The sequence below is a fragment of the Ctenocephalides felis genome, unplaced genomic scaffold, assembly GCF_003426905.1.
Source record: "Ctenocephalides felis isolate EL2017-DRISC unplaced genomic scaffold, ASM342690v1 CF-g0.4_SCAFFOLD_01604, whole genome shotgun sequence".
Lineage (NCBI taxonomy): Eukaryota > Metazoa > Arthropoda > Insecta > Siphonaptera > Pulicidae > Ctenocephalides > Ctenocephalides felis.
The window spans coordinates 38,273,980-38,294,983 of record NW_020537758.1 but is presented as its reverse complement, the minus strand read 5'-3'; the positions used below and the strand labels follow the sequence as shown (position 1 = coordinate 38,294,983).

Here is a 21,004-nt window from a genome sequence, read left to right as displayed (position 1 = left end):
ATGTATGACCATGTAAATGTAAAAGAACCGCTTTCGTAAATAATTATATACTTACAATTGGGATTTCTATGTAACTGTCTAAAAGGTGTCTAAATGTGAGAGGTGAGAGGTGAGAGACAATATAACAATGGGTGTACTATTTTGACGTTTGACAGTTTTGTTTTTTTGTTTGACAGTTTTGTTTGACGCACATAGGTTTTTTGTCTTTCAATGTTGTTACACTTTTTTTATTCTCGGTTGAGCGTCGTATGTTGGTATGACAAAGAAATGTGATATTATCATAAATTAGCTTCGTGTGGTTATTTAGACACAATAAAATATTTATTTGTATATAGTCTTAAGTATTATTTTAATTATAAGAGTTTAAAAACTAACAATATGTCTCTTTATGCTATGAAAGAAATAGAGGAAAGGATAGTGGTCAATGAAATTGATGTCACATCCTGGTGCACTAGACTAGATTTAATGGCAATATCAAATAATAAAGGTTCGTGTTTTGTAAAAGACAAATGGAAAACTATTGATATGTTCTAAATAGGATGAGAGAATATAAATAATAATATTTTTATATATTCCAGGAGAAGTTGCTCTCCATAGATTAAATTGGCAAAGAGTTTGGAATTTGCCTCCTACGCTAGAAGGACAAATCGTTCAAGATATAGTGTGGAGACCTGATGGAAAAGTTATAGCCGTAGCTTATACTTCAGGAGAAATCATTTTAATTGATGTTGAAAACAAGGAATTAGTTCATAGCTTTACTGTTGATGGTCAAATAAGTTGTTTAAATTGGTCTCAACAAGCTGATCAAACAAATCAAAATGATACAGCAGACGCCAACAAAAGTTCTACAGAAACAATAGTTAGTATAATAAAAATTTGATTTAAACATATATTTGCTTACAAGTTTTATTGAGAAATTAAATCATTATATGTAATAATTTTTTTAAACTCTTTAGAAAATAATAGATGTTTATGATATCCTTCTGTTACTATTTTACATTAATATAATCTTTTTCAGCATGATCACACCACATTTTTACCAAGATTACCATCACTCTCAACGAGCTATTCAAATAAAAAAGTAGAAATGAGTTCTGATTCAAAATATCTTAAAGACCAGACTACTTTGAACATATTAATAGTTGGTCTTTTAAATGGTTTAGTATACATTAGTGTTTTTGGACTATTTCCTTGTGGAATTATCGACCTTAAAAAATTTACCAAACATGAAAATCCAGTAGTAATTGATGCTAAATTGTCAGAATCATTCGAGTATATGTATGTATCTTATAAAGCAGCTAATAAAGTAAATACTGTAATTCTTAAAACTTCTACACTAAATATTTATTCCAAAGAACTTCATGTATTAGCACTAAAGCATGGTCACATAATTCACTTAATGTACTATATGCAAAATACTATTAATTGTATAGTAGAAGCTTGGGAAACGGCATTATTAGAAATGGATAAAAAGTTAGAAAAATATTCTGCGTGCGTACCAGAAGGTGGTGTTTCAGCAGACTTTTTAGATTTATTGATGTTTGGCACAGCATCAATAGAATTGCAAGCATTCCTTTTGCATGATTTAACAGAGAAAGGACTGAAAAAAATGGGAGCATCTATTGAAATTAGCTATTCTACTATACAAAAATTGGTCTTAAAAAATTTGAATACTGTTGGACAAGCTTTGGTGTACCACATATCAGATTTAAGAGGAATGGCTAGATTAACTTACATTTATGAGGCTTTAGGATTGAATGAAAATTTAGTTACACAAGCCTTGAAAGACATTGGTTCATTTCTGGTAAAAATTGGTGAAGTTCAGCAGGTTATAGATCACTCCATGAAAAATTACAAGGCATTCTTTCGCTGGCTTTATGTTGTAATTGTTAGATTAATGGATGAAAGAGTGCCTCATGATTTTGCAGAAATGTCTCAACAGGAAATTAAATATATAGCTGAGTTTTTGGATAATATTGATGGTTATGTAGAAAATCCAAACAATAAAGATGAAACAATAAAAGTGCGTCCATTTAATTTGGAGCGACTAGGCCAATATTTAACAGACAACTATTTAACCATTCCTCCTGTTTTTGACAAAAATCCATGGCATGAATTTTTGAAACAAAATTCATGCTTATCAATGCACTCATCTATAATTGAACATCACGAAAATCACTCTTTAATTCAAGAACACAACCAGTTCATAAAGTCAATTCAAAAAGTATTTGAAAAGCCACTTGAATTAATTGGAAGCAACTTTATAAATGAGGGTAATATTAACTTTATTGGATTATCCGACTGTGAAAACCTACTTGTGGATCAAGTCAATATCCCCGGAAAAGGCTCTGTTTTAATAGCTTGTATGGACAAATCAGAAAATGATGATGGATTATACATTGTTCAATATGATGTTTCAAGTAAAGAAACAAAAGCAGTGTGTGTCCATTTTAAACCACCATCTTCATTTAGTGATAGTAAATTGCCAAAAAATTTACCCAATTTAAAGCCCGTAAATATGCAATTCTACTCATCTGAGATTTGTTCAGTTTTATTGCACCAACAAACAGTGAAACAAAACTGCATATTTCTACAATTAAATATACTGATGCTAAAAGATAAATTTGTAAATATTAAAAATATCAATAAAGAGACTGGAACGATAATTGTTGAAAAAAATATGCTTCCTAGATATAATGCTTTTGATATAATAGACGCTTGTAGTATAAGATTGATTGAAAACATGTTATGTAATGACTTTGCAGTATCATCGACTAGAAAAGTTGCAATATTAATATCTCAGACCAAAAAGAAAATAAGAATATATGAAATGGAGGTCGAAGATGATGAAGACGATGAAGATTTGGAATTTTCAAAAGACAGTGATAATAGTTTAATTAACACATCCAAAGTATCTGTAAGCTAAAAAAATAAATAAATTATTAACAATTTAGTGATGATTATTTATTAAAAAAGTTTATATAAAGCCTTTAATACCTATTACTACCTCTTACTAAAAATAAAAACACATCAACAATTAAAGCTGGCAACAAAATCCATAAAGGACTTAAAACTAAATAAATAGGAAGATTTAATTTAGGATATTCTAATTTCAAGCATATAGTTATTTGTGCAGCCATTTTCAAGAGTATGGCTGCCATATACCAAATATTTTTACTCAATGAATTTCTTATTCGTTCTGTGCAAGCATTGCATTGCTGTATCATTTGAAATAGTACATATATCAATAGTATTCCATCATAGCACCACATGGGGATAAATACTATGAACCAATTCCAATGAGTTCTTGTCTCGAGTCTCAGGCATAAAAGAATTAAAAACACTAGCAATATAAACCAGGTGAATAATGCTCTGTGAAGCACAGCCATCTATAATAAAAGAATAATTTTATTAAAGACGAGTAAATAATTCATTTTTTATATATTCATTATTACATCTACATTTAGGAATTTGATTTCCATATTTTATATATGGTAGTAGTAAAAATTGATTGTATCTTCTAAGGAATATTTTTAAACGGGCAATTCTCTTTCAGATTAAAAGCATGGTCAAATTATCTAGTGTAACTTGCAACTATTTGTGATCATTAATAGAAATTATCTTATCTATGTTACAAAAATTAGTGTGAAAATTGTCAATGAAGATTTAAATAATTTATTATTTACCTTTAAACCATTGTATATACCCTACAAACATTAGCGTTCTTTCATCTAGGCATCTTACAAAATTTCAAACAATTATGTATTTATCAAACATATATTCTCATGAATTATGTTTTAAAGATAGGGAGCTGAGAACTACATTTCATATTACATATTTTGTATCAATTTTAGTTCATATTTTGCAATAATCAAGTCGAATTACTTAATTTTCAATTTCAAAATATACAAATGTCAAAAAGAAAGGACGCCAAAATGTCAAAAACATAACCTAAGTTTTGACACGCTTCTAATTTTTAGATTTGTTTTTAGATATCAATTAACATTAGTGACAAACAACGTGGATCCACGTTAATATTAAATGTTGACTAAATTTTAAAAATTTAATCATGATATGGATAATATTTATTTTAATAACTTGTGTAAAATTTTTGTTTATACCTGCATAGTAAGGATTATAATAGTATAAGTCTTTTAAGCCGGCCTTTTAAACCTTCTTACAAATATTGTATATTATAAAGCTATAAGATATCAAGTTATATAATATGTTTATTATTTTTAACAAAATTCCTATGCAAATAGCAAATTTTTAGTATTCCAAATATAAAGGAACATGAATTAATAAGACATTGATTTCACAAATTTCTATTAGAATTTATAGACAAATAATTAGAATCTTTTAAATTGTTTTACTATGCTAAATAAAGCATATGCAGTAATTTATAACACTTATTTCAAATTACAAAGTTTGAAATAATTAACAATCAATCTCAATTTGGTGTCAAATCATTATCAATCTCAATACCATTTATCATGGTGCCTAGTATTTAATTTGTCATAATTCAATTACTTCTCTTTTTTACCTTTCTAGTCGTTCGACAGATTTTGAAGTCCATAGGAATTGGTTAGCAATAACACATAGTAAACCAATTTATTTATGGTACTTCGAGAACACCTCAGAATGGACATTAGATTACCCTCCATTTTTTGCATGGTTCGAGTTTATGTTATCGCATATAGCAAAATATTTTGACCCAAACATGCTAAACGTGAAAAATTTAAATTATGCATCTGATATGACCGTGCTTTTCCAAAGATTATCAGTAATGGTAACAGATCTTTTGCTGCTATTTGGAACTCGAGAGTAAATATTTTATAGTAGAGTTAAGTTTAACTATTTTTTTTATATGCAATGCTTTATATTGTTTCAGGTGTAGTAATTCATTAGGTAAAAGTAACTCACAGCCTAAAACTTTTCTGGCAGTTTTAATATTGTGCAATGCAGGTTTATTTATGGTTGATCACATACATTTTCAATATAATGGAATGCTATATGGGATACTGCTATTATCAATTTCTTGCATAATGAAGGTAAAAATTAATACTTTTATTTATTTTATTAAAAATTATGAAGAATATACAAATAATTAACTTGAGGCTTTTAATTTCTATTATAGGAACAATATTTGATGTCCGCTTTATGGTTCAGTATTTTATTGAATTTGAAGCACATTTTTGCATATGTGGCTCCAGCTTATGTGGTTTATTTATTAGGCAGTTATTGTCTGCAAGGAAATTTTGATTTGTCTAAAACTGCAAAACGAATATCAAAATTAGTATTGATAGGATTCATTACTTGCACAGTATCTTTTGGTCCGTTCATTAGACAAATTTCTCAAGTAAGTACTATGAAGCGACTAGCTAATTTATTTTTGTTGATGACAAATATAATTATGATTATCAGGTTATGGCGAGACTATTTCCATTTAAACGTGGATTATGCCATGCATATTGGGCCCCAAATTTTTGGGCAATTTATAATGTAGCTGATAAGGCTTCCACTATTACTGGTACGATATTGAAAATTTATGTGGTAATAGTTATTTGGACTTGGATCATTTTCTTCTTTATATAAAATGAATGCAAATTTTGTTACAGCAAAAAAACTTGGATATTCTGTTTCTAATAGTACTGCGACAATGACTGGAGGTTTAGTAGAGGATGTTGTTCACACAACATTGCCAACAATAACACCTTCAATTACATTCTATTTAACATTTATAACTATCGTGCCAGCTTTAATTAAATTATGGAGAATTATCAGATTCAAGTAAGTATGTTTATTGTATAGAAGTAAATGAACTTGCAATGTTTTAACAGTAAAAATATGCACAGTATATTCTTTGCTCCAAAGCATCCGCTTAATTTGTTGGGGTTTTTTTAGAAATCGGTTTGTCAATGTAGATTGACTATAGCAATTTTGTTATTTCTGAGATTTTGGGTTATTTCTTTTCCAATCACTGAATTACTGAATGTATATTTTGTACCTGATTTAAACGCACAAACGCACTGCTGAGTATAGTGAGGGTTTGATATATTGTAGTACACAACATTTAACAAATAATTATAACTTATATTACGATGATATTTACTAAATGATAATTTGAAGAAGAGGTATACATGTAATGTAATAAATTTATATGATTTTTAGCAAAACCCCGATTGTGATATCGCCTCTGCAATTTATTCGATGCTTAGTGATTTGCGGTGCTTGTTCTTTCTTATTCGGATGGCATGTTCATGAAAAAGCTATTTTGATGTTAATTATTCCTATGAGGTAAAATGATTTAATCACATATAGAATAAAATCTTTATATTATAATATTTTAAATAATTTATTTCAGTATATCAGCGGTGTTGGAAAAAGAAGACGCCAAAATATTTTTAATGTTATCGACAATTGGTCATTATTCGTTGTTTCCTTTATTATTTACAAATGAATTATTGTTGCCGAAAGCATTAATTTTTATTAGTTATTCGGGTATAGCTTTTAAGTTTTTATCTCAATTATTTCCAGAGAGCAACAAAAATCGATTATGTTTACCTTTATTAAATATTTTGGAGAGTATGTACATTTATGGTCTAGGATTTTTATTTATTTATGAGAATTTTTTACATAAAATAATATTTAAAGAAAAATTGCCGTTTTTACCTTTACTATTAACATCTTTATATTGTGCTATGGGGGTGATGTATAGTGTTTTGTGTTTTTATAAATATTTCTTATGTTTAAGTGAAGGTACCAAAGGATTGTATAAAAAGAAAAGAAAATGAACAAATATTTATTGAAATATAGTCTTATTCTCAAGTTTCTACGAAATTATTGAAATCAACCAATTTTTTTCATATACAATTTAAAAATAATAATTATTCGCAAGTTTTAAAGATATGCGCAAAAAAGTTGCGTCGTGTTGAATTCTAAACATTTTAATTAATTCTACCAGCAAAATAATGAGTAAATTAAATTAATATTTACTTCAATTAAACACTTATCTAAGTTTAATTGAATGTATTACTAGGTAATATGTTTGTTTTACCATTCTTCAGCCAAATTTAATATAATTAGAGTTAAATTTTTAGGAATGACGATTTTTATTTTATGAATAACATGAATAATTAAAAAAAAATCATTCTTAGTGCATTGCTTTATTCACTGTTTAAATGCATACAATAATTGTTATGGTTAATGCAGCAACTAGTTAAATTGAATTGAATATCACAAAAACCATATAGAAGATTTAAAGACTTATGTTCACAAAAATATATACTTTTGAAAGATATTCGAAAGCATTGAAATTTAATAACACTAATCTTTTTGACTTAAGAACAAAATGATGCAGCAATTAATACAACATTATTATAAAACTTTTATAGTAAATTATAATATTATATAACTTATCAGAATTTAAATTAAAAATTGAAATACTTAAAACTATTCATTTTAACAAGAGTGAAATATTTATTTCAATGTTATACATAAAGTAAAATAATTTTAGAGAAAATTAAAAACATGCGTGTACCTATGTGTTTACGTAAGAAAAGGAATTTTATATACCCATTTTAATAACGCCTATTTGCTATTATACTTGGATTATTTTTTTTAAAAAACATATATAAATATATATTTAATTAATTCAGCAGGATTAACAAAATCATGTTTACTTTACAACAAACTCGAAAATTGGATTGAAAGATCAAAATTAAGTACTGACCAGAAGCTCTACCGAATAATATGAGAACAAATAATCCTACGCTCTGTAAGTATCTTCATCTTTTCATTCGAAAAATAATATAATTTTATCCTGTGAACTTATATCTTGTGATAAATAATTTGCAATATACCAATTCGGTTATGAAATTAATTCGAAATTAGACAAATTGATTGATGCGTTTATTATTTGGACAGTATTCAGCATATTCTTCCCAAGTGCAACCCACGGCGTTGCAGCACTCGGAGGTTATCGAAGGCGGGACCCTCGGTCCGCCGCCTCCTCTGATGCGGGCTGACCGTCTTGATCGAACCATGCGAAGGGACATCTCGGCACCAATCCAAGGAAAAGCGACTGAAATTCATAGTTACGATTAAAATATTTACTCACTTTCTGTAATTATATCGACAATCTAATATTTGAAATTACTTTAACTTGCCCTACGGGAAGTTAATTATATAGAAAATATTATATCTGCACGTGTTAAGAGTCGAATTATTTTGCGGCGTGGAGTGATGGCGCTAGACCGCGTAAGGACGTCGACAAAATTAGGGTTTGGGAGATACTCCTTTTTGTTTTCGTATTAACCATATCATTGTTTTCACTTTCCAAACTTTACTCACATTCGTTCCTTCATTTGGTTATTTCTATTATGACCTAAGTTTAATAATATTTTTTTGTAGTTTGTTATATGTATACGTCACATATTGATTTTTAGCCCAAGATGCACTATTTGGTTCTATTTTAGAAAAAATCAGCACTAGTCCAGTCATTTAAGCTTAAATTAGGTAAGAATCTCGGAATTCGAGATACCCAGCTGCAAGTTTGTAAATACTCAGTAAATACACACTAAAAGTTGTCTCGTAACCTACATATGGTACGTACACCCCACCATATGTAGGTTTTGAGACAACTCTTAGGGTGAATTTACAGAGTATTTACAGCTGGGTATCTCAAATTCCGAGGTGAACTTACTATAATGACTGGACTACACAGTATACAAATCAGGTCAGTCTCATGAGGATCCCAAAGTCTGCCCATGTCGGTATAGGAATGTAATGTTTTTAGGACTGTTCGTACACGCACTTTTTTTGAAATACGCCAAAATAATGATGTCTTAAACGAAAAGAAAAAATACAGACCTATTCTATTTGTTTTGCGGTTGCAACAATTTATTCTACACGATGTTATTATGTTTTGGGAATCATTCCAAGCACAATAATATAATTATCTTTTATTTTCATATATATGAATTATATTTTTAGTTACCTGGAATTTTCTTCTCCCTGTGATGTTCCGGAACTGATCTCCGAGATATTCTATAAATGTCCTTCTCGCATGCCCAGTACATGTGGCGCATCAAATGTTCTCTACACCTGGAATGCGTTTCTTTATGCCAAGCATCGCCCCAATCTTCATCAGATCTACAAATCAGAAATTTTGAATTATTTGTAATAAATATTCTGGGAAATTTAAATAACTGTAAGAAATGTGTTAGTTTATCAAAGTTGCGATATATAGTTTACGTTGAAAAGGCGTTTTCTATTCATAAATTGTGATTAATTTGATTTTTGTAAGTTCACCTGGGAATTCGAGATACCCAACTGTAAGTCTGTAAATACCCTAAAATAGCACCCTACAAGTTGTCTCAAAATCTACATATGGCAGGGTGTACGTTCCATATGTAGGTTTGGAGACAACTGTTAGGGTGCTATTTTAAGGTATTTACAGGATTACAGCTAGGTATCTCGAATTCCTAGATTCTTACCTAATTTAAGTTTAAATGACTGGTCTATATATTTATAACGAAAATGATCTGTTAAGATATTTTCTTGAATACTCTTACCTTTCCCTAAAAATCGTTTCAAGATCTCGGTTGTTAGCGATTGTTTCTGCTAAATCCAGTAAAACGCAGAGCACAGTTACCATTGATACTTGAAGCCACATCTTAAAAAAATACGTTACAAAATGAACTTTATTAATATTTAATATAAAATCAGTAATAAAGAACCTATTGCTGATATTTATTAGTACGAATTGTATAACTTTTTTATATGAAAATTTATTTATTTTATTATACGAAAATCATAAACGAATTGTTTATTGTACTATATATAAGACTCTCTATTTACCCAAAATGATTCAAACAAGAAAATATTAGAAAAATTTGAAAATTTTAAATAAATTTATGAACACACGATAGAAAAGTGCATTATGTTTTGTCTGGTAGGAAAATGATAGGTTGCCTCTAATAGAATATTGAGTATTTAATGTTCAATAGATAGCTTATCAAGACAGAAGATTAATCTGATTTCTGTTAAAACAATAAATAAATAAATAAATAAAAATGTTTTGTCAAAATACATAGCAAAATCAATCGAGAAACAACCGTCTTATATAGAGGATTATTATTGAAAAAAATAATATTCTCAAAATAAATGATTGAAACTTATAAAATTTTGGATACAAAAAGCGGATCACACAGGCTTACAGATATATTTGCATGCGGACATTTAGAAAAATATTAAAATCGTATATTTATAAACTTGAAACTACCATTTGATTAAAATTGGAATAAAAATATAAAAATTCACTTACCTTAGACTGAATTAAATAATTGTGATGATGTACCAAATGAACCTGCGTACCACAAATTAAGACTGTTAGCTATCAAAGTGTTTATCTCCCATGGATGTTCAATATCCGAGGTCTGATAGTTTAATGAAAGGACTTATACTGTGTATTGTAGGATTGTTAAATCAGACACACAAGGGGTACTTATTATAAGATACTTTGCGCAAGTCAGGTATTACTAGGGGAGACCGGGATTTATAATAAAAAATTAAAAAAAAAATGCTTTTTACAGACCATCGTTATTAGTTATAAATTTTCGTTAGTATAATCCATACTACTAATATAATACATATTATTTCACAAACATTATTTTTCAAAATACATACATTAATTTTCAAATAAATATTAAAATATATACTTTAATGATGTATAATTTTCAGTTACTAAACCGCAAATCATATAGCCTGTACAGTCCATTGTAATTTTGGAATTTTATAGTTTATAATATATTAAAAGAATATATTATAAGCAAATCAAATCAAACAATATTATACTTATTGTTAAACTGGAGTAGCTTTTAATTTCTCTTTCAATGCATAGAAAATGCTATTATTTTAATAGACGTTAAAATAATACATATATTCATACAAAAAGCTATTATTTTTATAGACGCTAAAATAATGCATATATTATTATTTCAACGCCTATTAAAATAATAGCTTTTTGTATGAATATATGTATTATTTCAATGTCTATAAAATAATAGCATTTTGTATGCATAATTTATTTTAGCATTAAGTAATATTGTTTGATTTGACTTTTTTTAGTTTATTATTTTTTATCTACGTCTTATATTAATTTCTAATTGTAAGAAATTTTTGCGATTAGATTGTAATCATGTCTCCCGTATATAAATTCATATATATATATATATATATATATATATATATATATGTGTGTGTGTATATGTATGTATATATACCAATATACACACAAACATATAACATATATATCAATAATAGATATGTAGGTAGATTTTAGTTGGTATATTTTACTAGGATGAGTAATTAGCAGTACTTTTTTCAAATTTATTTAAATGATGTTATTATATTATAAAAAAAATTACTCACTTTATGGAATTTATTAACTTATCAGTTATGAGGTATGCCAAATAGTATTTCATTTTGTATGAATAAGTAGTAAATTGAGTTAACATTTTTGAAATCAAGGTATGCGTTTAGTTTATCATAAAATAATTGTTTTAGAACACAGTGACTATATTTAAATTAAAAGTAACCGTTACGTTTGAAAATTTATAAAAAAATTCAAAGTGCAGATTTAAAAGTTTAGTTTATTACCTTCATACATTTTGTTAAGTCATGCAATCATAAATAAATCATTAAATATTTGCTCAGTTTCAGCAATTTAAATCAACCGAAATAGTGACATATGTTGGCAATCATGACATCAGAAACAAAAGAACGCGAGCGTATTTCTATCATTCGTGGATTGATTTAATAACTAGTAAACTATTTTTTGTGTAAAACAATACCTAAAAGTATAAAATATAAAACCTGTATCGTCAAGTTTAAAAAACATGGGATCAGTGCTCGCAAAAAGCGAAAAACTCAAGGATCCACTGTTCGATGACATTGGTAATGGATTCGTCGATAATGAATTTATTAATAATGGACAGCATTTGCAACAGGCCGAGAGCAAACCGCCTGATAATAATCCTGGGACCTTTGAAGAACTCCATAAATTGTGCAAGGATGTCATGCCTGTGACGTTCGAAGGAGGAAAAATCATTTTGAATAAAATGCTAAGTAATAATTTTCAGATTTCCCATACTGTCAATCTGGGGGCTAATACTGGGGCAAGTGGATACAGATTTGGCAGCACTTATGTTGGCTTGAAACAGTTCTCGCCGACTGAGAGCTTTCCTGTTCTTTTTGGAGATATTGATCCACAGGTATTATAAAGGAAATAATATGCATTTTGATTAGTAAAAGCTGGCTAATAAGTAACTTTTAAAATAATTTTGCGGGTCAAAAGTAATTCAACCAAAAATAATTAAGTGTAGTAATCCACAAATACCTGTGAATAAAAGGGTCACATGTATTAACTTATTGTTTGTGATGCTTCTTATTAATAGGTTGAGAATTATCAGTAATATTCATTTTAAATATTTAATTTTAATTTTGAAATATATTGAAGTTTTATGTAACACATCATTCAATAAGTCCGTAGGATTATTTATTTTTTGACCTTGAAATTTTGAATAATTTGTAGTTGAAATGCGGGCTTTAGTATTTTCATAATCTGCAAAATCACATACTAAAGTAAAAGAAATTATATAGTTCGTATTTCAATTACGAGTTATTTAAAATCTCAATATCCAAATGTAAATAATTCTACGGGCTTATTAAATGTTGTATAATTTAAAAAGTATGAGTTCTAAGTAAGAGCTATAAGACTATTTAACCCTTTTCACTCAGACGCCGCTGCTTCGGCGGTAAAATACATATAAATCTCGCAATACGAGTGGAAAGGGTTAATATTATAAGATATTTGAGATATACAAATTTTAAAGGAGAATGTGTTTACAAATCCAACTAATTGGTGTTGTCATTAATTTAGTAATCAGTTCTGTGTTTAAAATATTTTTTTCTAATTTTTTCCAGGGTAATCTAAATGCCAATATTGTTCATCAGCTGACAGACAGAATTCGATGCAAAATATCAACTCTCATTCAAAATAGTAAAGTCGCAGGAGCCCAGGTTTCAGCAGATTATCGAAAGGAAACTTACACATTATCGTGTACAGTGTGCAATCCTAATATCATAAATTCATCAGGGATGTTCCTGGCTCACTATTTACAGGTAATAGAATAGTTATTTTATATTTTTTAATAAAATTATTCTTCATTTGAAATCATTAATTTTTTACGGAGTTTGCGACTTACAGACAGAAATAAAAATTTATTCAATATTTTGGTAAATACAGTGAATTACATATGAGTTTTCTACCCTGGGGTATTCTACCTTAAAATTTCTAGTTTTACATCATTGTCTATATATTTATATAATATTTAATACATTAAATAAGGACAAAAAAGGAGAAAAAAAATCATTAATTTCATTATTAACTTCCCGTAGAGTAAGTTAAAGTAATCGCAAACAAATCGAAAATGAAAATTTTTATACATCTTTACGTTTCAAAGGTTGCTGAATATTTTGGCATACCTTAGATAAAATAGATGTATATGTGTGTGGGTATGTACAGTGTGTGTGTGTGCGGATACAAATTTTTGTCGACGATTTTGGGAACACCGACCAACCGATTTGAATAATTAGAAAAAAATTCAATTTGTATTGATAAGAAGACATGCTGATTAGTTTTTGGCAAAGGCAGATCTGGCCGTTTCGAAAATACGAAGCAAAAAGTGCCAAAAACGGTAACTCAGTTTTTAAGAGAACGGAGCGTCCGATTTTAATAATTCAAAAAATACTTTACTTGTATTGACGAAATGAAGAACTGATTAAATTTTTGGGACGTCAGGTCCAGCGGTTATGGACTCTCAATAAAAGTAAGTTAAAAAATGTCATTTGGCATTCAAAAATGTTTATTGGGCATATCTACATCAAATTATCAGATATTTTATAGAGATTCTAATAATGTGTACACATTTTGTGTTTTTTTTTTGGGGTTTCGTACCAAGATTTTTAATTACGGTACGGGAAGTTCCAGCAATTTGCCTTAAGGCACGATGCCATGCATTCCACTAGTTTTTTTTTGGAAGCATCGCGATGTAAATATTTTCGTAAACTGAATTATACTTGGATGCGTTTATGGTTGAATTTATATTCAATTTCAATCATTAATTAATCTTGTATATCTGAAATACTTATTGTATTGATAGAACAAATATGAAGGATAATATACCTACGGGTAAAAATCCGAAATAAGAAATATTATGTACACATATATATTCAATGAAATATATTTATTTATTATTATTATTATTATTAATTAATTTTGTATAATAAATCACTATCTCATGATAACGTACTAACCCTATCACTATTGTTTGTTATTGTATTAATTTTCAAAAAAGAAGGAAACACATTGTCCGCGTTGACTTATATTTTAATTATTTACTGTTAATGGCATACGATATCTTAATAATTTTGACAAAAGTAGAAAAGCGTTATTCTTTTTGTTGTTAGCGAATAATATATTTGTGTACAATAAAATAATGAGTAATATGTATGTATATAATATATATATATATATATATATATATATATATATATATATATATATTTCAAAGTAACTAGCAGCCCATTCGTCTACTAGTATATATATATATATATATACAGTTAATTATATTGTAATGTAACATAATAATGTTAAACTATGTTATTTTACACAAACACACATACGGGCACCTATACATACACTCGTACATACATACATACGTCCGCACATGCACTTTAGTTTAGACCACCATTGCTACTCTGTTCATTGGACCGTTCAATATATATGTATTTTTACTTTACTTAAATTGATGAGATTTATTACCGGGACAGCGCGTACGCAGTCCCGACTACCAAAAATTGCGCGCCCGAGTTATCCACATTAGGGACAATCGCAGGGGTCAATCCGACCTCAGTGCAATGGCCAGACCTCGCCCTGGAGGAACCGCCTTGTTGATCACGGTAACCTCCACGCCAGGTAAGTATGCTTTGGGGTCGGAACAGACCGGACTAACCTTGCTTGGAGAACATTCTGCAGCGTGCGTTTCAGCATAAAGGACACGTAGCCCATCTGTTGATAAGTTGTAGACCCTAATGCCTAGGGAGTCACTTTGCAGCAAGAAGACCAAATCGCATTGCCCCTATATAATTTACCTGGGTTGGTTAAACACCGGTGAACATGGGTTATTCTAATATTATATACAATACTACTCCATTCGTTAATCAGATTTGATGACATACTGCATATAACATACTCAGAAAATTTGCCATAACCTTAATTATTACTTTACTTTTTTAACTTCCCGTAGGGTAAGTTATTATAATGGGCCGAAAATCGAAATTGAAAATTTTTACATTTCTCGACGTTGTGAAGGTTTCTGAACATTTTGGCTTACCTCAGAAAAAATGGATGTGTGTGTGTATGTATGTATGGATACAAATTTCCAGTCACGTTTTCGGGCATACGGATTAACCGATTTGAATGGTTCAATCAAACGATCAACCGATTCCTATTGATGGGAAGATGTACTGATTTTGGCGAAGGCAGGTCCAGCAGTTACGGAGATAAAGAGCAAAGAGTGCAGAAAATAAAAATCGAGTTTTTGAGAGAACGGAGCATCCGATTTGAATGATCTAAAAAACATTCAATTAGTAATGATTGGGAGAAGTGCTTATTAGTGGCAAAAGTAGGCCCAACGATTTCGAAGATACGGAGCTAAATGAGTATACAATGGCAGCTTTTGAAAGAACTAAGCGTCAGATTTAAATGATTCAAATAACTTTCTGCTTGTCTTTCAAAAAAAATATTTTGTATATCGAAAATAATCCAGATTTCATTTTTAATTCTGACTATAGTTCTAATATACTTTAAACAAATAATTTCAGCTTTGCAATTTAGTTTATATAATTCTTATAAATATTAGACAATGTTACAATATTTATTTATAATAATCTATTTGAAAACATTCAAAATTCTTCGAACATTTCGTTACGGTACGGGAAGTTCCAACAATTTGCCTTAAGGCACGATGCCATACACCCCACTAGTTAACTTTTTAAAAGATGACTATTAGAACGTTCTGTATGGGTGAATTCTCTTCAATATTAATTAAAATTTATAAATAACGTTTATAAATAATTATTCATAAACAAGTTTTTGCGAAACAAATCTAATCATTGATCATCACTGCCTAGTCTATCCTAAAAATATTTTGAGGACTTGAAGCTCATTTATCTGGAGGATGATTATCATATGAAAAAAAAATTACAATGCTTAATCCAATACGACTAGTTTGCCTGTTTATCAGTGTGTCATTTACACTTCCATTCAAATTATATAGTAATATGATATTTAAAGAGAGTATTATTAATATGAATGGATAGATTTGGAGTGGTACTTGAAAGGTTTGAGAATTATATAGTGAAGAAAATTTTAGAAACTGAACGATATATCTAAAAAACAGTTTTTTTATTATAACATAGGTGACCATATTTTTCCATACCAAAACCAGTGCAGCAACTTTTAGGTTTGTTAATCTGGAACAAGATGCGGGGGGGGGGGGTAGGTGTCAAATATGTTGATTCTCTTAAATATGATTTACAATAACAAATACAATAGGGTTACAATAAAAATGAGTTTTTTTTTATTAAATGTTTTTTAATAAAAATAGCCGGGTTTAATATTCAATAAAATAATATGGGTTTGATATTCAATTGTATCTTATATTTTTTTGGTTTTAACTTTAGTATAAAATTTTGTTTAGTTTTTTTTCCGTAAATATTATCTCTTAGCAAAAATTTACATTTGTGCTAGGCGCTCAAAAAGTTTGATTTCATGATTTTTGCAAGCTTTATACTTTTTCGTAAAATTGGATATGAAAGTTTGAAATTGGTATGGTATATATACCATTTTCAAATATTTATTGGATAATTTTAATTTTATTATCAAGTCAGTGTAAAGTTTTAAATTAAACCTATATTTGTTGAAAATCCGGGACAATACAGGACAAAAGATTGAAATCCGAGACAAAAGATTTAAATCCGGGACAAATATTGTTTTCAGAAAAACCTGGTACACAGTGTGAGAATCCTGGACGTATGGTCCGGGAAAGCTGGGACGTATGGACACCTTAATTACACATTGCATATAATTTTTGTATTACTTAAGTTAAATAAATATGTGTATACGATTATACACATATTATAAACGTGTTTTTACTTCAAGATAAATAAATAAATAAATATATATATATATATATATATATATATATATACACACACATATATATATATATATATATATATATATATATATACATATGATTACGATGTGAATAATTTCGTTTTCTCTAATCACAATTATTTCGTTATTTTCAGAATATTTACCCTGGTCTAGCTATGGGAGCAGAATTTGCCTACCAGTGCAGCAGGCAAATTCCTGGCGGAGAAGCAGCTGCTTTCGCCGGTGCAGCACGTATAGAAAATGGAATAGTATCATTGTCTGGAACTTTTGGCCAAACAGGATTGCATTTATGCTTTTACAGGAAGGCGAGTGAACAACTTCAAATTTCAGCCGAATTTGAAACTAATTTCAAATCGCAGGAAGCGGTTGGCACCATCGGATATCAAGTAAATATTATTTTGCAAATGATTCATTTATTGCACTTACAATTTTTAATATTTATACACATTGTTTGAGATTCTAAATTTATTAACTTCCCGTAGGGCAAGTTATAGTAATCGCAAAAAAATCGAAAATGAAAATTTTTATATATCTTTACGTTTCAGAAGTTTCTGAACATTTTGGCATACCTTAGAAAAAATGGATGTATGTGTGTGTGTGTGTGTGTGTGTGTATGTGTGTGTGTATGTATGTATGTATGTATGTGTGTGTATGTATGTGCGGATACAAATTTTCGTCGACGATTTCGGGAACACGGATCAACCGATTTGAATAATTCAAAAAACATTCGATCCGTATTGATAAGGAGACGTGCTGATTAGTTTTTGGCAAAGGCAGGTCAAGCCGTTCCGAAGATACGGGGCAAAAAGTTCCGAAAACGGTAACTCAGTTTTTAAGAGAACGGAGCGTCCGATTTTAATAATTTAAAAAACATTTTATTTGTATTGACAAGATGAAGAATCGATACAACTTTCATGAAGGTAGGTCCAGCGGTTTCGGAGATATAGAGGAAAAAGTATAAAAATGAGCCATTTGGCGGTCAAAAATGATCATTAGACATATGCACATCAAATTATCAGACATTTTATAGAGATTTTAACAATAAGTATACATTTTGTTAACATTCCTATCGGTTCCGTACCAATGCTTACGCGTTAGACAGCGACGCGGCGCTTACGCGCTTTATATTTTGTCCCTATGTAGTTAAAGCAGTACGATTGCTTTGAAAAAAAAGTTCAGATCTTCCACAATATGTCAAAATAAAGAAAAAAAAATTTTTTTCAAAAAAAAAAAATTTTTTTTTAAAAAAATTAAAAAAAAAAAATTTTTTTTTTTCAAAAAAAACTAATTTTTTGTCCAATTTATAGTTTTTCAAAAATCTTATTTTTTCAAAGTAATTTTTTTTCAAAAATGTTAATCGTTTTAAAAAAAAATAATAATTTTTGGTACGGGAAGTTCAGCAATTTGCCTTAAGGCACGATGCCCTAATTGCCTCAAGACAGAATTCCACTTACAGCTAGTTTTATTTTATTTTCAGGTAGATTTGCCCGCTGCAGATCTGGTCTTCCGAGGTTCCATAGACACAAATTGGAATGCCTCCGCAGTATTCGAAACCAAAATTCGTCCCTTGCCAGTAAACTTTGCCCTCAGTGGTCTACTCAACCACCAGAAGAGCCAATTTCGCTTAGGATGTGGTGTAGTAATAGGATGAAAAATTGGAACCGAAAGTGTCAAGGATTTTAATTAAATGTTGACAAGGTATTTGAGATCAACAAACCATCGTTTTCTTTAGAGTGCATGTAATATATATTTTGAATATGTAATTTTAATTTTTTGTAACGTATGTATATGTATGTATTTAAATATTAACTAATACATGCATAACAAAATGTTATATCCAATTTATTTATATTCATCGAGAAAATGTTAAATTTGCTCTTAGTCAAAAATTGATCTTTCGATTTTGTCCTACAAATATCTATATAGAACACCTAATTAATTGCAATAAATTAGAAGGATGTGTCGTTATTATGATTGTTCACAAGATTTAGTATTTTTTATTATGGAAATTATCTATTACGATCTATTCACACGAGAATTAGTTATAATTCAAACGAATTACGCCTACAACAAAACTATGACGTATCGAATAAATGATATGTACGTTTCTGTTGATTCTCAATCTACGAATGAAGAAAATATGAGATTTTTTTGTTAATGCTGGTAAGGGATATTTTTACTTGGAAACGTATTGACATCTATATTTTGAAGTGAAAACCGATATCACTACTGCTTGACATCAAGTTGCCCGAGGCGAGTACTAAATCTGGAACCTCTAATTGAAATCGGATCACACTAATTACTAATCCACGAAAAATCTCTTTGTATTTTTGAATTCGTTTATATCTTTGATTGTTTTATTTGAATTGAGCTTTTTACATAAATGTTTCGTGTGACGTTTATTGTGAAAATACTGATTTATTTCAAATATGGTACGTGATTTGATTAAATTATTTTTAATTTAATGTATCCGGATGCATTTTTCTATTTTAGTTGTTTTTTATACTGGTACGTTGCTACTTTGGTTCATTGATTCTGCTTTTTGGATAGATAGGATGTGATGGTTTTCATATGTAAAAATGCTATGGACCACATTAAATTATCAATTAACCAAAGCCCTTAGTGCGTACCCAGAAGCAATTATTTCATTAAAAATACAATAAATAGAACGTTCTAGAATCTTTTCCATAGACGATAGAATAGTAAATATTTTCGATTTGCTATACAGTACTGATTGTCACCAATAAATTTCTATGCTGGCAATCTCAAGGGAGGTTTTACGAGTTCAGGTCTCAACGATATTCTGGTAAATGATACAGATAAAATGGAATCAATGAATAAGGGCGTTCCTTTGATAAGATTCACCCAGATACAGTAGGTACTATTGTTGCAAAAATATAGTTTTAAAATATTGCCAACGGTTTTTTAAAGGACTCGTTAGTTGCAAGGGCACGTGCACTCTTTATTGAAACAGTTGGCCCTTAGTAAGTTCTACATTGTTCTGACTAAATATTGAACGCTATAAATTATGGAAACAACTGATAGAATGAAAAATATAATGCATTGCATTATATCTTAAAAAGATACTGCAAGTTACTCTTATAAACGAATTTAGACCTATTGAAAAATGGAGCACATCCAATAAAGACAACTTTTTTTATTTTGTGGACCTGTGTTACTAATTAATATTTATGGGAGACAGTGAGTAAAATAAGAAATCAAAATTGAAGATGATACATAACTTCAAATAAAAATTAAATATTTATAATGGAATATAATATGCAAAGTGAACGTCAGATGGCTTATCGATTGATCAAAATTGTTTTTCTTATTATGTTGCACTTCATAATTTTTTTTTGTCGATGTGTGGAATAAATTTCTAATCATGATAAACACAAAATGATTAAAGTATTTTTTTTTCATTATGAATTGTTAGCAATTTTTACTGAAAAAGAATCTTTTGATCATTAATTAAAACGTAGTTTTTTTAAAGATTATAATTATAGGATATTGTACCTAAAAGCACAAATACTTGATACAACTTGGTTTCATTATAACTTTATTTTGAACCATCAATTTCTGTTAATTTAGGGTAAAAAGTTGTAAGAAAAATTCATGATAAAAATATGAAGATAGATAGATGGAAATATAAATATCATCATCGAATTCTATGAAATGTTTTATTTCTGGACGTCAACT

General features: G+C 28.9%; 5 protein-coding genes and 1 non-coding gene across 6 annotated transcripts; 3 read left to right on the top strand and 3 right to left on the bottom strand.

Moving 5' to 3' along the window:
* Nucleotides 1-314: 314 nt before the first annotated feature.
* Nucleotides 315-2,926, top strand: LOC113373708 (anaphase-promoting complex subunit 4-like). Its single transcript, XM_026613987.1, has 3 exons — nucleotides 315-487; nucleotides 579-859; nucleotides 1,019-2,926. Exons 1-3 carry the CDS (start codon nucleotides 379-381, stop codon nucleotides 2,924-2,926), a joined length of 2,298 nt encoding a protein of 765 aa, XP_026469772.1. The 5' UTR covers nucleotides 315-378.
* Nucleotides 2,927-2,990: 64 nt separating this feature from the next.
* LOC113373189 (transmembrane protein 60-like) lies at nucleotides 2,991-3,876 on the bottom strand. The gene is made up of 2 exons (XM_026613502.1): nucleotides 3,687-3,876; nucleotides 2,991-3,389 (listed from the first exon to the last, which is right to left on the bottom strand). Exon 2 carries the CDS (start codon nucleotides 3,387-3,389, stop codon nucleotides 2,991-2,993), a length of 399 nt encoding a protein of 132 aa, XP_026469287.1. The 5' UTR covers nucleotides 3,687-3,876.
* A 136-nt stretch (nucleotides 3,877-4,012) lies between these two features.
* On the top strand, nucleotides 4,013-6,794 carry LOC113373707 (probable dolichyl pyrophosphate Glc1Man9GlcNAc2 alpha-1,3-glucosyltransferase). Its single transcript, XM_026613986.1, has 8 exons — nucleotides 4,013-4,128; nucleotides 4,552-4,824; nucleotides 4,892-5,051; nucleotides 5,138-5,359; nucleotides 5,425-5,530; nucleotides 5,619-5,790; nucleotides 6,172-6,297; nucleotides 6,365-6,794. The coding sequence occupies exons 1-8, from the start codon at nucleotides 4,070-4,072 to the stop codon at nucleotides 6,792-6,794; spliced, it is 1,548 nt and encodes a 515-aa protein (XP_026469771.1). The 5' UTR covers nucleotides 4,013-4,069.
* A 1,095-nt stretch (nucleotides 6,795-7,889) lies between these two features.
* LOC113373706 (probable insulin-like peptide 7) lies at nucleotides 7,890-9,676 on the bottom strand. The gene is made up of 3 exons (XM_026613984.1): nucleotides 9,576-9,676; nucleotides 8,999-9,153; nucleotides 7,890-8,083 (listed from the first exon to the last, which is right to left on the bottom strand). Exons 1-3 carry the CDS (start codon nucleotides 9,674-9,676, stop codon nucleotides 7,890-7,892), a joined length of 450 nt encoding a protein of 149 aa, XP_026469769.1.
* A 2,224-nt stretch (nucleotides 9,677-11,900) lies between these two features.
* Nucleotides 11,901-18,956, top strand: LOC113373705 (mitochondrial import receptor subunit TOM40 homolog 1-like). Its single transcript, XM_026613983.1, has 4 exons — nucleotides 11,901-12,275; nucleotides 12,988-13,185; nucleotides 17,440-17,691; nucleotides 18,783-18,956. Exons 1-4 carry the CDS (start codon nucleotides 11,901-11,903, stop codon nucleotides 18,954-18,956), a joined length of 999 nt encoding a protein of 332 aa, XP_026469768.1.
* LOC113374101 lies at nucleotides 14,887-15,048 on the bottom strand. The gene has a single exon (XR_003366949.1). It is a non-coding gene; the product is annotated as a U1 spliceosomal RNA (small nuclear RNA).
* Nucleotides 18,957-21,004: the final 2,048 nt, after the last annotated feature.

Bases quoted from the DNA above. Each gene is read 5' to 3' on its own strand.
- LOC113373708 (XM_026613987.1), top strand. From the start codon at position 379: ATGTCTCTTTATGCTATGAAAGAAATAGAGGAAAGGATAGTGGTCAAT. The intron at 488-578 runs GTTCGTGTTTTG...TATATATTCCAG, and splicing joins GGCAATATCAAATAATAAAG to GAGAAGTTGCTCTCCATAGA. The intron at 860-1,018 runs GTTAGTATAATA...AATCTTTTTCAG, and splicing joins AAAGTTCTACAGAAACAATA to CATGATCACACCACATTTTT.
- LOC113373189 (XM_026613502.1), bottom strand. From the start codon at position 3,389: ATGGCTGTGCTTCACAGAGCATTATTCACCTGGTTTATATTGCTAGTG.
- LOC113373707 (XM_026613986.1), top strand. From the start codon at position 4,070: ATGATATGGATAATATTTATTTTAATAACTTGTGTAAAATTTTTGTTT. The intron at 4,825-4,891 runs GTAAATATTTTA...ATATTGTTTCAG, and splicing joins CTGCTATTTGGAACTCGAGA to GTGTAGTAATTCATTAGGTA. The intron at 5,531-5,618 runs GTACGATATTGA...ATTTTGTTACAG, and splicing joins TAAGGCTTCCACTATTACTG to CAAAAAAACTTGGATATTCT.
- LOC113373706 (XM_026613984.1), bottom strand. From the start codon at position 9,676: ATGTGGCTTCAAGTATCAATGGTAACTGTGCTCTGCGTTTTACTGGAT. The intron at 9,154-9,575 runs GTAAGAGTATTC...TCTGATTTGTAG, and splicing joins GAAACGATTTTTAGGGAAAG to ATCTGATGAAGATTGGGGCG. The intron at 8,084-8,998 runs GTAACTAAAAAT...TATGAATTTCAG, and splicing joins CAGGGAGAAGAAAATTCCAG to TCGCTTTTCCTTGGATTGGT.
- LOC113373705 (XM_026613983.1), top strand. From the start codon at position 11,901: ATGGGATCAGTGCTCGCAAAAAGCGAAAAACTCAAGGATCCACTGTTC. The intron at 13,186-17,439 runs GTAATAGAATAG...CGTTATTTTCAG, and splicing joins TCCTGGCTCACTATTTACAG to AATATTTACCCTGGTCTAGC. The intron at 17,692-18,782 runs GTAAATATTATT...TTTTATTTTCAG, and splicing joins TTGGCACCATCGGATATCAA to GTAGATTTGCCCGCTGCAGA.